The 16,108-nt window shown below is 43.0% G+C and overlaps 1 protein-coding gene across 2 annotated transcripts in view; it reads right to left on the bottom strand.

Moving 5' to 3' along the window:
• Positions 1–326: 326 nt before the first annotated feature.
• Positions 327–16,108, bottom strand: part of VPS13B (vacuolar protein sorting 13 homolog B) — a 1,502,642-nt gene continuing 1,486,860 nt past the window's right edge. For both annotated transcript variants that reach the window (XM_082257852.1, XM_082257851.1), the window contains exons 59-62: positions 12,700–12,876; positions 3,746–3,848; positions 2,475–2,724; positions 327–626 (exon numbers count right to left, since the gene is read on the bottom strand). In XM_082257852.1, coding sequence (XP_082113978.1) covers positions 378–626; positions 2,475–2,724; positions 3,746–3,848; positions 12,700–12,876 — 779 coding nt within the window. In that variant the 3' untranslated portion in view covers positions 327–377. The remainder of the gene's footprint in view (positions 627–2,474; positions 2,725–3,745; positions 3,849–12,699; positions 12,877–16,108) is intronic.

Below are 16,108 nucleotides of genomic sequence, written 5' to 3'. Positions count from 1 at the left end.
CGTATTAGGTACATGCTTTGCTTAATGGAGTTGGTGTAAAAATCTTAAATACAAACAGAATGTAGAATAGGAACAGGACCAGCTGAAATGATCTCAGTGACTTGACTCAATCCGCCTGGACATGAATCAATGAAGTGTGACCTCTGGTGTCTGAGTACTCTTTAGATACAAAGAATATATATTTTCTAATGTAAACCTCTTATGACAGGATAGTCCAAGTGACATCTCTGGTATAACTTCTCAGCTTTCATATTATTCACTTACTTACACTACATGCCAGCAATGGCAAAAGATGCATGAAGCCTGAGGATAGGGAAGGAGTGTATTCCTGGAATGAGCACCTCTGTTGTTTTACAGTTTATCTCCAAAACAGGCCATCAGTGAAATCCCCTGCAAAGTGCCTTATTTTTTACCGTTTTAAATTTGCTAATAAATACTCTGGCGAATGGTGCCTCCACCAGAAACTGGTAAGTCTTTGTGTTGGATGGAGGTGGTTCGGCAGCCACCACCTGGGCAGCGAGCTGTAAGGAGGAGTGGCTGGGGATCAAGTGAGGAGAACTCTTCGCAACATAGTCCACAAGTCGACTGTACTGCTGTTCAGATAGACGCTCTCTGGTGCCATCAGGCTAGAAAAGGTGCAAAATAAAACTCTTTCAGTTATCACATCATATACAACATGAATCCAGCTTTCTGTATTGATGCATAATCAAGACAAGCTTCACATAGAGCTTACCAGACAGACATATAGGACCTTTAACTGTGGACTTGTATATGGGCCTTCAATAGACATGTAAGCAATGTTAGCTGCTAGCAAACCAGGTTCCCAATGGCCGCAGCTACCATACCAGGTTCCCAATGACAGCAGCTAGCATACCAGGTTGCCAATGGCAGCAGCTAGCATACCAGGTTCCCAAATGGACTTCATCAGGTGCCTAATTGTGGGAAGGCTTAAAACAACCTTTATCCAACCAGAAAGCTGCGTATAAATGAATCAAAATTTGTCTGGTTCAAAGGGGATTGGCCAGAGTTTTGATCCTTCTATGGCAGCCCCCTCTTGCTGACCATAAAAAAATTGAAACCTCTATGGCCAGCCTTAGCACCATGTCCTACGGTCAATTCTACTGCTGGTGACATTGGCAGAATAACCCTCGCAAGGAAACCACTAATGGAATTGCTCCCTTACTGGCCTAGAGCACTGAACAATTGCACTCACTAGCAAGGGAGCAGTGAGTGAGCGTCATCGCATTGGTCCAGCGTGCAAAGAAACAAATCCATAGAAATAGGTACTGTATTTTCTGGCGTATAAGACTACTTTTGAACCTCAAAAAAAATCCCCCAAAAATGGGGGGTCATCTTATACGCCGAGTATAATATCTCCAAGGTAGTATAAGTATTACCGGTAGATGAAAATTAGGGGGGTCGTCTTATACGCCGGAAAATACGGTAAGTAGTTTGTTATTAATCATGTTGCTGTTGAATTGTTGTGGCCATTATACTGTTTTAGGTAAGTCTCTATGAAAAGGCATATGCTGCTCTGGAAGTATTAGTGCCGGTTCACATTTCTGCGATGCGGGAACGCTGCAAATATGCAGCGTGTTCCCGCATTGCATCCGCACCCCTGGCAGTTCACACTGCCATATGCGATATGCTGGGGGTGTCAATTAAAAGTTAACGACACCCCCAGATCAGATCGTATATCGCAGTGTAATCTGAAAGTTCGCACAGAATCAGACCGCACTAGTGTGAACCACCATGCGATCCGATTCTGCTGCGGACCAAAAAAAGGGTCCTGTGCAGTGCGCTCCGGATTACATACGATCTCTGTGATCGCACAAATGTGAACCGCCACTTATGCAGCTAACTAAAGGGTCAGGTAATGGCTGTTTACACTTACTTGACTATACTGAGTTTAGATGTAAGCATAGGAAGGCAGTAGTGTGAAGCGACTAATTTCAGGTCAAGTAAAAACAGTTTTCAGTCACTAGTGACCCTTTTTATATGATCAGAGCTGAACTGGGGGAGAATGGCACCCAGAGCACAAGATACATTTTATTGAACATTATGACCTGGGTAAGAAAGCGTCAATACTGGCACAACATAAGTAATTGCTGAGGCTACACTATAGTTGGCCATACTGTACTTATTAAGAGGTGAATATTTATAAATGTTTGCCAGATTGCTCTCTGGGATTATAAAGCCATTCCAGCTCACAAACATGGCAGATTGAGCACCATTTGCTGCCTTTACCATTCTTCACTTGGCCATCCAGACCTCAGGAATATTTGCTGTATAAATATGTAATATAGGTAAACGATACAACCTGCCAAGTGTGATTTGCTTTGCACTTTCACTCGTTAAAGATTGTGAATCACTAATTTTATAAAAAGTTACTATGGAGTAACCACACTGTAAATTGTACCTGTGTATTGGTCACCATTTTCCTGTAAGCCCAGGGTACTAAGGTTGTCACTTACCTCTGTGTCACTGGTAACAGGCTGCTGTTTGAGCTGCACTAGGAGGGAGTTCTTAGAGCCGTGTTCTTCCATACAATCTATTTCAGTGATGGGGAAGGCTTGCTGCTGGGTGTCCTCGCTGATACTGACCACAAACAGAACTTCTGAAGTCAGCAGCAGGCAGCCAGCATACTCCTGTCCAGAACCGCTGACAATGGTGACATCCAGTGCCATGTGCAGCTCCGGCCGACCCAAGGACTGCAGCATTTTCCTGTGGGGCAGAATAGGAAACACATTAGCACCAATCCAGACACTTCTTACTTCATTACCAAGTTTTTTCAATAAGTAAAAGAATAATAGGCAAATGTTGCCTCTCACAACAACTAAACTTGTCTGATTCTGGAGGCTCGTGGGGAATGGGTATAAGGCATAAGATCTTTGTTTTAAATCCATTATCAGTAGAGCTGTCTCTGTGCTGTGTACTGGTGATTATGTATTATGTAAAAGACATACAGTACATAGAAGGCAGGGCTGGTGGAAGGATTTTTGCCAGCCTAGGCAAAATAAAAATTGCCACACCCTGGAAAACATATTTGTTTTCCTGGCACTGCAGGACCCTGTGGTTCCCCTCTCTTTCCACCCCCCCCCCATCCAAAGTTGCTGAAGGGGGTGACTTACCACGGCACTGGGTCAGGCGCTCCTACTCTCCTTTGTCGCGCATGCGCATTAGGTCTCCCCCGCTGGCTGACGTCAGCGGGGGAGACCTAATGCGCCTGCGGGTCCATTCAATGCTTTCTTATGGGGATTTTGGTGACGCTGGAGCCCTCAGCCCTCACAACATAGTGTGGCTTGCTGTGTAGGCGCTCAGGCAGCACAGCATTAGGAGTGCCTGTGCGGCACCGCACCAGCCGGCGATCCATACTGATTCCAGGTCTAGCAGGATGCCGGCGCCCACTGCTAAGTTGCGCCCTAGGTGTTTGCCTAGGTCGCCTTACAGGTAGCGCCAGCACTGAAAGCAGGTGAAATCTAAGTTTCCCAATAATCAGATCTCCCTGTGTCAGAACACTGTGCACTGACCACCAATATGGATGTGAAAAATACAGGACATATACATTGTCATAGAACAATTTACAGGGATTCAAGGGCACAAGCACACAAGGGGCTATATAGTGCATGGCAAGCAGGAGGATTTCATGGTGAAATGACAGGGCAGCGGAGGTGGGGAAGGCGCATGAATTTGGTGTGTGACTTGATGTAGTGGGTATGAGACTATGCACAGGAACGGACATTACCAGACATATTTCAAATGACTGTTGGCTGCTTGGTGTGATTGCAGGTCATCAGGTAGGTATCTTTGTTTGGGAAGCTGTGAAAGGCCAGCGCCATGTAGTATCCCTGTAAGAGAAAGAATGATTAATGCAGTGGGTATGCACATCAGAGAGCAATGGTAACGTGAAGTACGCGGTAGTAACAGCAGTGGTAACCAATCAGAAGGTAGCTAAAGACAGTACTGTTACATAGGGGCTATGAGGTCATTCCTACATCACAGCTTTGTACATGTGTCTGTTTCTGATGAGTTGTTGGTACTATTTAGGCTCTGTGTTTCATGTGAATGCATCGATCTGCCTTGAAAAAGGGATCCTGCGAGGTCCACAAGCGTTGCTCAGTGATGCCCATTACTTTATGTAAATAAAGGACAAGATTCTCACCATACCAAGGTGCCCTTATAGCAAAAGTGTCCCTGATGGCACTAGACTCTTTCCTGCTTTATCCAAATTAAAATAACGCTTTGGCTGCAGTTGGGCTTCAAAGAATTTCCAGCTTATTCAAAATGAGGAAAGAATGCAGTAATCATTCCATTTTCCTATTTTACTCATTTACATTGTGCGGACAGTTTTACAAAAAACACAGAACTCTCTGCCCCTAAAATCGAATGACTCTCCGTCCCTGCCAGCGCTGCCTGATGAGATGTCAACTGACAGTTCAGAGGTTGTATTCAGGATCAATCTTCTATGTGGGCAGCAATAAGCAGCGCACAGGTAAGGATTACAAGCCTGCATTATCAAACATCAGCCTCTGTGCTGTCATCTGACATCTCTCAAGGCAGTGCTGGGATCTGCTGACAAAGCCTAGGGGGGATAGGGGGGTTGGCAGCAGACAGACAGGGAACAGCTTGATCCAACACACCCGGAAGTGTCCAATTCTGGTCATTACAACATCGCTTGCAATTCTGTAAATCCTAAATGAATTGCCTAAAGCAGGGATTCCCAAACTACGGCCCTGTAGCTGTTGCAGAACTACACATCCCATGAGGCATTGTAAAACTCTGACATTTACAGACATGACTAGGCATGATGGGAATTGTAGTTCCTGAACAACTGGAGGGCCATAGTTTGGGAATCCCTGGCCTAAAGAGAGGAAGCAGTAAGTACAATTCAAACATTTTAAAATAAAGTGCTTAAATATAGATATAAACTGCCAAATTCATAAGAAGAGATGAGAAATCTGTCTCACGGGACTATGGAAAGAGGGGAAATTGCACCAGATTTATGTAGTTGGTAAGGCATTAATGAATCTGTTGCAGAATTGTCCCAAACTGAATTCTGGCTGTGACACAATACTTACATGTGTGACATAACTTATTCCAATATTAAGGAGGGCTTATTTAGCTCCACAAGTCTTAGCATTAATATGGCAGTATTACTTTTTTATATTTGCTGCAACAATAGTGACAGACAATAAATGTGTCACAAATAAGAACTACATGAATTTGTTGATACATCGGTATGAACAATGAAATTTAGAGATGGGCCAAAATAGATCGGGCGAAAATTGTGCTTTCTGCATTTTGCCGATAAAGAAAAGGATGCGGATAATAACGCCGAAAAGGTAATGTGACTAAAAAAACGCATCAAAAACATAACATGGCTGTGTTATTGATGCGTTCTTGCTGCGTTTTCAATGTATTTCAATGGGGAGGTGCGTTTTTTTAAACTGAACAAAAATGCAGCAACCAAGATTTTTAACACCACAACGGAAGTGCAACAGACCAGTGTGAAGAAATACATTGAATTTAAAAAGGATGCTTTTTTTTTAGCTTTAAAGGTGCCGATAATGGCCAACAATAATTTCATATTTATTTAAAATTCATGATATTAACCACCTCCCACCCGGGCCATAGTACATATACGGCCGGGTGGGAGTCTCGTCCTTCTGAATGGATGTTCCGGAACGTCCTTCAGAAGGAGAGAGATCGCGCCGCTGCGGGCACGCGCAGCGGCGCGATCTAGATGTGCCTGTGTCCCTAGGACACAGAGCAACAAGACTCGGCAGGAGGGCCCTGTGATTGGCCCTCCCGATCACATGACTGCTGTGACCAATCACAGCCGTCATGTAATGTCAATACAGCCGTTGTAACGGCTTCGATCTCTTCTCCTCCTGACAGATCCTGTCAGTGAGGAGAAGATCAGAGGATCGATTCTGCAGCCGGGGTGATCAGTGAGTATTTCTAATTACTCACTGATCACAGGGGGGGTCTGTGCTGGTAATCAGATGATTGATTACCAGTGCAGCCCTGGGGGGAGGGGATGCCACTAGAGCCACCAGGGATGCCCACCCATGAACACCAGGGATGCCCACCATGACCACCAGGGATGGCAAACAGGGCTCAGAGAGCCTGCCAGTGGTGCCCCCCTATCAGTGCTGCCCACCAATGCCATCTATCAGTGCCGCCCACCAGTGCCCATTATTGCCCACCAGTGCTGCCTATCAGTGCCGATCAGTGCTGCCTATCAGTGCCCATCAGTGCTGCCTATCAGTGCCCACCAATGCTGCATATCAGTGCTATCTATCAGTGCCACATATCAGTGCCCATCAGTGCTGCATATCAGTGCTACCTATCAGTGCTGCATATCAGTGCCACCCCATCAGTGCCACCCCATCAGTGTCTCCTCATCAGTGCCTGTCAGTGCGGCGTCATCAGTGCTCATCAGTGCAGGAAAAAACTTATCTATTTACAAAATTTTATAACCTAAACAAAAAAACTTTTTTTTTTTTTCAAACTTTTTGGTCTTTTTTTTATTTGTGCACCAAAAAAGAAAAAACCTGGCGGTGATCAAATACCACCAAAAGAAAGCTCTATTTGTGGGGAAAAAATGACATAAATTTGGTTTAGGTACAGTGTTGCATGACTGCGCAATTGTCATTCAAAATGCAACAGCGCTAAAAGCTGAAAATTGGTCTGGGAAGGAAGGGGGTTTAAGTGCCCAGTATTGAGGTAGTTAACAAAAAGGTTGAATACAATACAATTGATATATAATTGAAAAAAATATATATACATATATATATCTATATACACACAATTATAATATACTGTATATATATTTTTTAAAAACTCATTTTCGGCACCAAAATTTCCATATGGTGCACCTCAAATGAAAATGTTGCAGGGTTTCGTGAGGTTGGCACAAGGCTTCAGACCACATTCACACCTCCAGAATTGTCTCACAAATTTCCCCAAATCATGGTGACAGGGTTTCTTTAGGTACTTAAATTCTTCTTTTAAGAAAGGCAAAAAATTATTGATTATGTTTTCCTTGTCTTTGGCAAAACCTCAATTATGTTAGAAAACAAAATGTGAGTTCTGTCTGGCTACACATTGCACTCTGCTTTTCACCTTGCTGTAGGAGTCCATCTGTGCGCAGAGCTTGGGCCTCGGATGCACAGATCCCTAACATGATGTCATTTGTCTGGAAGCAGATCCTGCAGCATGTAGCTAATTCCTTCCCTGTTAAAATGCAATGGCGATGCACTTAACCCTCATGATCTTGCATTAGCTCAAATCCCAAAAATGACTATTTGAAAGCCAACTTATATTAGCAATTAGAGGAAACCTTATACTCTTGAGAGCTCTCCATCTCTGAATGGTATCACACACATCGTTTATACAATTTATACAGGAAAGAGAAAAAAAAAAAAGACAGAAACCATTCTGAAACGAAAAAATAAAATTCTTCTCTATATGTGTCATGGATGGTAAAACTGAAACAACAAACAGTTTGCCTAGATACGGAATTTATAGAGAAGTTACTTAATCCAGCTGTTAAACATTGATACATATAGGTTTACGAGCCCCCCGGAGACGTGCGGTTTCGGTGATGGTGCTCCGAGTGCCAGCAAGCACAGGGCGAACGTAAGAACTATTTAAACAGATCTCGATGTGGAAAATGGAGAGGCGAGGAAGATGCAACATGTGCGCATTCTGAAAGCTTGTAAAGGTTTAATAAATGAGGCATGGTCATTAGACCGAGAATTAGTGGATTGTAAAACCTTCAGCGATACTATAAAATGCTTTTACGGGGGGTTTGAATGCCCTGGAACGCCAGAGACCGACAATCTGTTCTGCTCAGATGGGACGGAGATTTTTCCACTGCTGAATATACATCCCAGTTCATAAAGATCACAGAGCCGGGAAAACGTTACATTTCATCGTGGATTTCATGTACATTAGGTACAATTTAAAGCCGCAGCCTGAAATCCAATAAGACTCAAAATTCACCATCTTCAACACCCTAGTTCTATTATCACTGCCTTATACTGTCTGCCATTACATTTTATTACCTGTATATTTTATGTGGCCATTCAGTAAGAATCTAAGAAGATAGCCATTTGGCCTATTTTTCTTTCTAAGCTAGAGCGCATGCAATGCGCACTCTTAGTACAGTAAGTAAAATGTCACGGAAAGCCTCCGATGCATACTTGCAATTGGGAGCTTCTGGTCATGTGACAGCTAATCACAGCGGTCACATGATTGGAATGCCCGCCTCCAGAGGGGTTAACCTCCTCGGCACCTGCACCAGTATATCCATTATGGATCACAATTTTTTCATTTTAGCTACTGACCTATTAATTCGTCAGTCACTCTATTATTACTTATGATACCAAAATATTTTTTTCAGGACATATAACGCTTTCTTGCTATATTGTATATTAAATATATTTGGGCCATACGGGTGTCTTCCTTGGAGCGATCCCTTGCAAGATATCCCGATCTTGGATCACGCCTAATAGGAGCCTGAGTGCAATAGTCCAATGGATTTTACAAGCTTTTGAGACTCATTATTGTGGTGAGTAGGGAACCAAGAGGGTTTGCCAATCACCTGAGCACCGTTTGGATTACCATTTCTGCACTTGAGCACTTTATTGGATATATCACTGTTAAGGACTGATTCATCACAATTTATTATATATATATATATATATATATATATATATATATATCAATTTGTTTTTAAATGGATTGCTAGCGCTGTTTTAAATTTGTTTTTACCATTTCTTGCTATATTGTCTTGCAAAAAATATTTTATTTTTATGCAAACTACAGATAAAATATGTAAAAAAGTAAAAAAAAAAAGATAAATCTAGTGATAGTTTTAAAACAACTAGAGTAAAGCCTCATACACACGCACCGATTGTTGGCCGTAAATTTTCGGCCAACGTCCGATCGGCCGATTGTTGGCTTGTTAGTATGATGCTTCCGACAACTGACTGCGACTTTTCGACCGAACAAAATCTGGTGTGCAGGCTATAAAATTTTTGTTGGCCGTCAACAGAACGGCCGATTGTTCATCAGTCAGTACAGATTACTGCAGACAAAAATCAGATGAGCAAGACTGGGCATGCTCAGAGAAGAAAAAACACACGGAAAGTAAACCATCACGTGACATCACTTCTGAAGTTGGTTGTTGATGGCCGGAAAAATTTGTGTGCAGTCTAGAGCACATTTCAACCAACACAACAACACTGGACAAAAGACGGCCGATCGGTCGGCCAACAATCGGTGCGTGTGTACGAGGCTTTAGTGTCCTTTTACATGGGTTTTGTCTTTTCCATTCAACAGGGGATCTGTGAACAGATCTCTCTGCTAAAATGGCGAAAAACAAGATGGAAGTTACTTTTGTGATATTGTTGCCCATTCAGTTTTGTCTGCAATTTAACAAGCAGACCCGTATTCTATGGGAGAGCAGGTGATAATGGACTTTCCTCTGTTTATGCTAATATACCTTCAGATCCATCATGTTTAGGTCCAGAAAAAAAGAAAATGAATTTTTCTTTTTTTTCCAACACGTCTATTTACATCCTGCTGCCCATAGGCTTGCAGGGAGCTTCAGATCAAGCCTGGATGAAAAGCTTATAGGTGGACCTGATTAGAAAACCTGTGTGAAATCAAATCTAAAATTTGTGCCATTTAGAATTAGAGCAGAAAAATAAGCTAAGGCCCCTTTCACACATACAGACCGTTCATTTCATCAGTTCAGTCACGTCAAAATGGATGAAGTATTCATCAGTTTTTCATCAGTTTTTTTTTTTACATCCACTACCAATACAAAAACGGATGAAAAACTGACCATTTGTCAGTTTACATCTGTTTTTCAGCCGATCCATTTTTTTAACGGAAGAAAAAAAGAGCTTTGATCAGTTAAAAAAAAAAAACGATGATGACGGATGCGGATGTAAACTGATGTAAATTAATGATCATCCATTTACATAGAGATACATTGATGTCCGTTTTTTTCATCTGTCAACAGATGGATGAAAAATGAACAAACGGACAGCATGTGTGAAAGGGGGATAGAAAGGAGACAATTATGCAAAATTTGGTAAGCTAAATATTAACAAGAGGTTAAAAATTACATGTTTTATTTTTTTTCTTCAGTTGTAAGGTCAATTTAACGGACATTGTGTGCAGATCAATGGAAAGTTATGTTGACTCCTCGCATTCGCATAAAAGAACAATGATAAACACACAGTACAAACACACTATCACAATATTATTTTTTAAAAATGTCAGGAAACATTTTTTTGCAGGATTCGCTGTCAACTATCCTGAAAATTGACTCTTAAACTAGTGTAGCACCCCCTAGCGTTGCTAGAGTTAGGATTTTTGTTAGTGTAGGTAAATTCAGGCTTGGCTGGCAGCCAAGACTGTGTTGTTTTCTGGGTCGGGTGAGTGACTCAGGGAGGCTGATGTGATTTACAGGCAGCATCTCTGAGACATCCCCCATCTTCTGGACACTAGCAGAAGATTCCAGAAGCATGGGTGTGGAGGGGAGGAGGAGCTGCCTGAAGTATTCATGAGGGCCCTGACCAGTCTCCAACAGATGGGTTGGCAGGGGCAGGCCCCTTCATATACTCAGGTTCAGCCCAGCAAGGGTAGTGTGGAATTCAGGTGGAAGCTGGAGATGGAGTGTTAGGCTGTCGGAGGCCTTTGAGAGTGACCCCTTAGTCTGGGAGGGGGGTGAACTCAGGCCCCAGCTTGGGTGCGGAAGGGACCCCTCTTCATGACACACAGGGAGATCCTAACCAGGAGTCACTGGAGCAAGGAAAGGAGAATGATGCTGGGAAAATCTCCAGGGAGAAAGACAACCAGAAGGGCTAGGAAGTGTTACAGTCAGAAGACTGAGAGGCATGAAGGGACTGAGTGCAAGCAGTCAAGCAGTCTGGGATGGATGCAGAGTCAGTCTGGGAGGACTGTGGAGAAGTAGCCAAGAGGCTAGTGAAAGGGGAAGCTGCAGCCAGGCAAGCTGGCAGTACCTAAAGAGGTGGTAATGGGACCAGTAGCCACAAGAATAGGACAGCTAAGCACTAAATACCTCTTTTTCCGTTACACTACCAAAGGGGCCTTGCGGTCTCTGCCTGCAAAGAGCTTATGCTCTGAATCTGACTGAGTCTGTGTTGGGTCAATTTGTCAGTGCTAGCTGGTCCTGAAAGATGTAGTTCTACAAGCAAGATTGTGCTGGAGGTAGAAGAGAAGTGTATATATACTGAATGTATATAGTTGTGTCCCTGAAGAACTCCTTGTTGATCAAGTGGGCATCCCATAATAACCCTTTCCCCATCCATGTTCAATCCCCCTAATAAAAATAAAAAAAAAACGTTGCAAAGACTGATCTCTGACTCTAATGTGTGCGGCAAATTTGTGTACCTGGCTGTGAAGGGTGGGAGATACCCCATATTCACCAGTGGCTCCTACGGGGGGTAGAGCTACACTAGCCATACACAGGTCAGATTTCAGAAGAAATCAACAAAAATTAAAGCCAGGGGTGTCTCTGTCAGCGTCACTCACGTCTCAACAAAGATTTAGCCAGGCACAAAATTGTCAGCTGAACAGGGACTGTATACTATCAGATGTTGTTTGAGTATTCTGGCAGCCATGGGTGCTGCAGCTGTCTAAACACAATTGCTAGTAGGGAAGATTCCTCCATCCACGCTGTTTGTCATGGATAAGGAAATCACCTGATTTCTCTTGTCCTGTCAACAGGGCCAAATGAGAGAAATCTAGCCATGTGTAGCTAGCTTCTACTTAACTGAAGTATTTTTTGGGTGCACCCAGACCATAACTGGCCACCTGTGACTGAATGCCCCAGTGGAATTTTCCTAATAGGCATAATGGAAAGAGCAGCATTGTGTGGTAATAAGTAGTATTTATTATGACCAAATAATGGTCCAGGTATCAGATGTGCTGTCAGTTTAGAGATAGGACAGAGAACAGCAATAAGCTCTGGTACTGGAAACCATTATCCACATCCTAGGTTGGCGCTGGTAGTCTGCGTGTGTTATCAGAATGGCATCAGGTGGAAAATAAGACAGTGACTGCATCACAGCTTGGAGGGGACCACTGTGATCCCAGAGCTACGTCAATCCAAAACAATAAAATAATGGATCACATGGGCCTTTATGCACATATACATATTGTTTGTATAATTTACTGCATCAGTCTATACCTATTTCTGTATTTTAAACACACTTTTTTGGTCATTCATTATAATAAAGTAAGGGAAACTGTCAACATAGGGAAGTTCCATAGTGGAAGTTCCATAGTGCACATATGTTAACATATACAAAGCTGTGGAATACATTTGTATGCAACAACTATTTGTTCAATGGGGCTTTTTGATTCACAGAAATGCTACACTGACCTATATTTTTTCAATAGCATATGGATGTAATTGGGCTACATAGTAACATGTGCACTGTAATGTTGAAAGCTGTGTGAATTTTAATTCAGGAATTCAAGAAAATGGAAATGTGTGATCGGGCACTAAGATACTGTCAAATCTGTATGTGTGTGTTATGATATTACAATGCAACTGTGTTACTGTATAAACTGGTTCATAACTCATAACTGGTTCTTTTTTAAAGAAAATATGTTTAGGTTGCAACATGTAGTAACACCTAGGTTTCTTACCATATCCTGTCTGTGACACCAGCTCGGCTGCTCCTCCAATCGGCTTGGTAAAGACGCCAACAATCCCTTTCCCCACACCGGAGATAACACCTTTGGCTTTGTGTCCGGCTGATGCCTGAGCCTCAGAATTCCTCTGGAAGTTCTGCATGGGCTGGTCTACTATGCCAGCTATCGCTCCTGGAGAAGGAAACACATTGTATGATTTATATAAGATGGGGAAAAAAATGCAAATTATAGAATTGTGTGTTTAAATATTTCTTCCAGGTATACATGACCACTTTAATCATTTCATAGCAGGGGATTAAGCCCTTGGTAAACTATTTAACACAACTTTCTTCAAAATGAGGCATTTGTTAAGAACTAACTAATGTTAACTAATGTCAGATACCCACAGCCCGACTTTTTATTTAGATTCAGATGGAACAGGGAATGGTTAAAACACTAATCATGTTTTTTTTATTTTGCAGTCTCTGGTCCAATGGGAAGATTTTCTGTTTAATTCCTGTCCCGTAGACAAATCAGAAAGTGAAAATCTCTTTAAAGTGAAGGAAATCTCTCGTTTGCTGATCAAGCAACTTCATCGGAATGTTTCCTCTCTATTTCTGTTCCTATTTCAGGGACAATTCAACATTTTCGATTCTCCTTCACTTTTATTCCCAAAGACAATAGCCAGACAATTAGTCTCATGACAAAAGGAGAGACGGAATCTCCCTTAATGGGGAAACAGACAACAATAAAGAATACTTGACAATTTTAAAAACCATGGCTGACTTTACCCAAACCTTTTACAAACTGGCTTAAGTTTTTTTTTCTGTATAGCTTAGCCTTTATGTTTATTTACTAGCTCAGGATTACAGTGAAAGAACACCAGATAACATAGGAGGGGTGAACTCCCGACATCATCCAACTTGTCTGGGGGTCCCGAGCAGTATGAAGATCACAGCAGTGTTGTGCCCTTCCCACCCTGGAGCCTCCCTGGCTCATCTAGAGCAGTTATTTATAACCAGATTACAATGTAAAGTATAATACATGAAAGCCTCTTATGGCCTAGTAGGTGAGTGGACCGAGGGACTGAGGTGAACACACAAGCTCACATAAAGATATATCCGCTATGGGTGGACTTTAACGTGAGTCATTCACACAGTCTTATATCAGGTTTGGGTAGGAGAGTAAAGCTATGTGTAATCTAGCATATCTGAACTAAGCAGAACATGGCAGAACTAAACATATAAAGACAATTACATATAGAGCTTGCTAGTGTATTAAAGTAAACTAAATTTTGCTTAGCAAAATTGGAGGACAGAAAGGCCACGTTGCACTCATCGTCCTATAAACTGTGGGTGTCATTTTTTTTTTACCAGTTTTAGGCTACATTCACACAGCTGCACACGGGTGGTCACCAGCAAGTATCTAAATGCCTAAGTTCTAAATGCTGCATGCAGACACTGTGTGCAAAAAGCAGCAGTTGTTAGTGGTGGCTTTCAGATTGGAACTCTGTATAGATTGGGGGTCAGCAACCTGTGGATTGTGATCTACCAGTGTATCGCGGTCTGGGCTTGCTGACCCGCCATCCTAGAGCATCAAACAGAGTGTAATGCAGAGGGACTTCTTGTAAAGTTGGAGCTGTAGAAGGGAGCAAGCGCAGTATAAGCTGATGCCTCCCCTGTATTGCTGGCTCCTGTCCCATGCAGAGTGATACCAACTGCTTTCCATCTCTTATCCTGGCTAGCGGTCTCCTAGCTGGTGCCAGCAGCAAGAAAAAAAGAAATCTTTGGGTCAGCGTTACGCAGTACATTGGACATAATAGTATAGGGCTGCTTCCACACTGATGTGCCGCCGGTGCAGTGCAGTGTACCTGCAGCTTTCCTGCGGGTTTGCTGCGCTTAGCCACAGACTTCTATTATATTGGGTTTGGTGCACTTTCTAATAGCGCACCAAAACCCCTAAATGCAGGAGTTATGATGCGCTTTCAAAAAGGGCAACACACCTGTAGGATATAATAGAAATCTTTAACAAAATGCAGCTAACCCTGGAAAGTCGCAAATGCACTGGGCTGCACTCGCGGTGCAGGTAAACTGCAGCACATCAGTGTGAAAGCAGCCTTATAGAGGGCTCAGAATAGTAAGGGTTCATTTACATTTGCAGTTTGGGGTGTGGTAAAATCCATAGTTAAGGTGTATTTTTACCTGCCCCACCCCAACCGCACCCCCTTTAGCTGCAGTGGCCAGGGGTGTACACATGTCGCAGCCGCAGCAGGAGTTATGGTTGGTGGGTTTAGCAAATGCCAAGCATGACCCATTCAAGTGAATGAGGCCACTCTGCAAGTGCCATGCAACCATGTGCAGTACAGCAAACAAGGGGTTAAAGCAGGCAGCATGGTGTGTTGCTTTCTCACCACCTTCTTTAACCCCTTGTAGCTTGCAGAGTGGCCCCATTTACCTGAATTGGTTGTGATTGGCAGGTGGTAGCACCCAACAAAAGCAACGGAGGGTTTAATATCTGCTGTGGCATGTGTATACCTTTGTCTTCTGCCTCAGTAGCTAAAGGGGATTGGGATTGGGGGCGGTAAACTCAACTGCAGGGTTTTACCATCCCCCTACTTTACGTGTGAATTGGCCCTAAGGGTGCCGCTGCAGAATGCAACTAAGGGCTCATTCACAAGTACAGCATGCACTGCTGCTCCTCTGAAAAGCAGTGTGTTTGACAGGTGGAGAGGAGGCAATTTTGCCTAGTCACCGACTGATTTAGGTCCATAATTGCCGTGCAATAAACGCGATTGAGACCCGGTAGTATGGCAATTAGAGGTTTAAATCAGGTATGAGGAGGTGACACTGGGCGAAACTATGCCCGGTGATCTTTGACTTCTCCTATGTTGTTCAGGTAGATCTCCATCTCTTTAAAGTTGCCTACTCCTGGTATAGATCATTGGATGGTGCCGCCGCTGTTCGCATGTAACTGCTCATCTGAATGATTACATGTGAATAGAGCCTCCAGCCAACCCTGGACTTAGATATTGTGTGTCCGGGGACAGTATTTCTGCAGAGGTTCAGGCTGCACACAAACTGAGCACAACTAATCAGCAAGTTTGAATGCGGCCCATAGCACATTCCACCTAGCAGCACTACGGAGGTTGGTTCGAATCCCAATCACTGCAATATCTACAAGGAGGCTGCATGTTCTCCCTGTGCCTGCGTGGGTTTCCTTTGTGTACTCCGGTTTCCTCGCACACTTCAAAGACATGCTGGTAGGTTAACTGTCTCTAGTATGTATCAATGTGAGTTACAGGTCTTAGGCTGTAAGCTCCATGAGAGCAGGGACTGATGTGAATGTATAATATATACAGTATGTAAGCTGCATAAATTGATGGTGCTATAAGTACCTGTGACAAATACGGTAAATAGCACAGAAT

The sequence above is a fragment of the Pelophylax lessonae genome (assembly GCF_965119305.1).
Source record: "Pelophylax lessonae genome assembly, chromosome: 5".
In the NCBI taxonomy this organism is placed as follows: domain Eukaryota; kingdom Metazoa; phylum Chordata; class Amphibia; order Anura; family Ranidae; genus Pelophylax; species Pelophylax lessonae.
The sequence above is the reverse complement of the archived record's forward strand: the minus strand, read 5'-3'. Positions and strand labels throughout refer to the sequence as shown.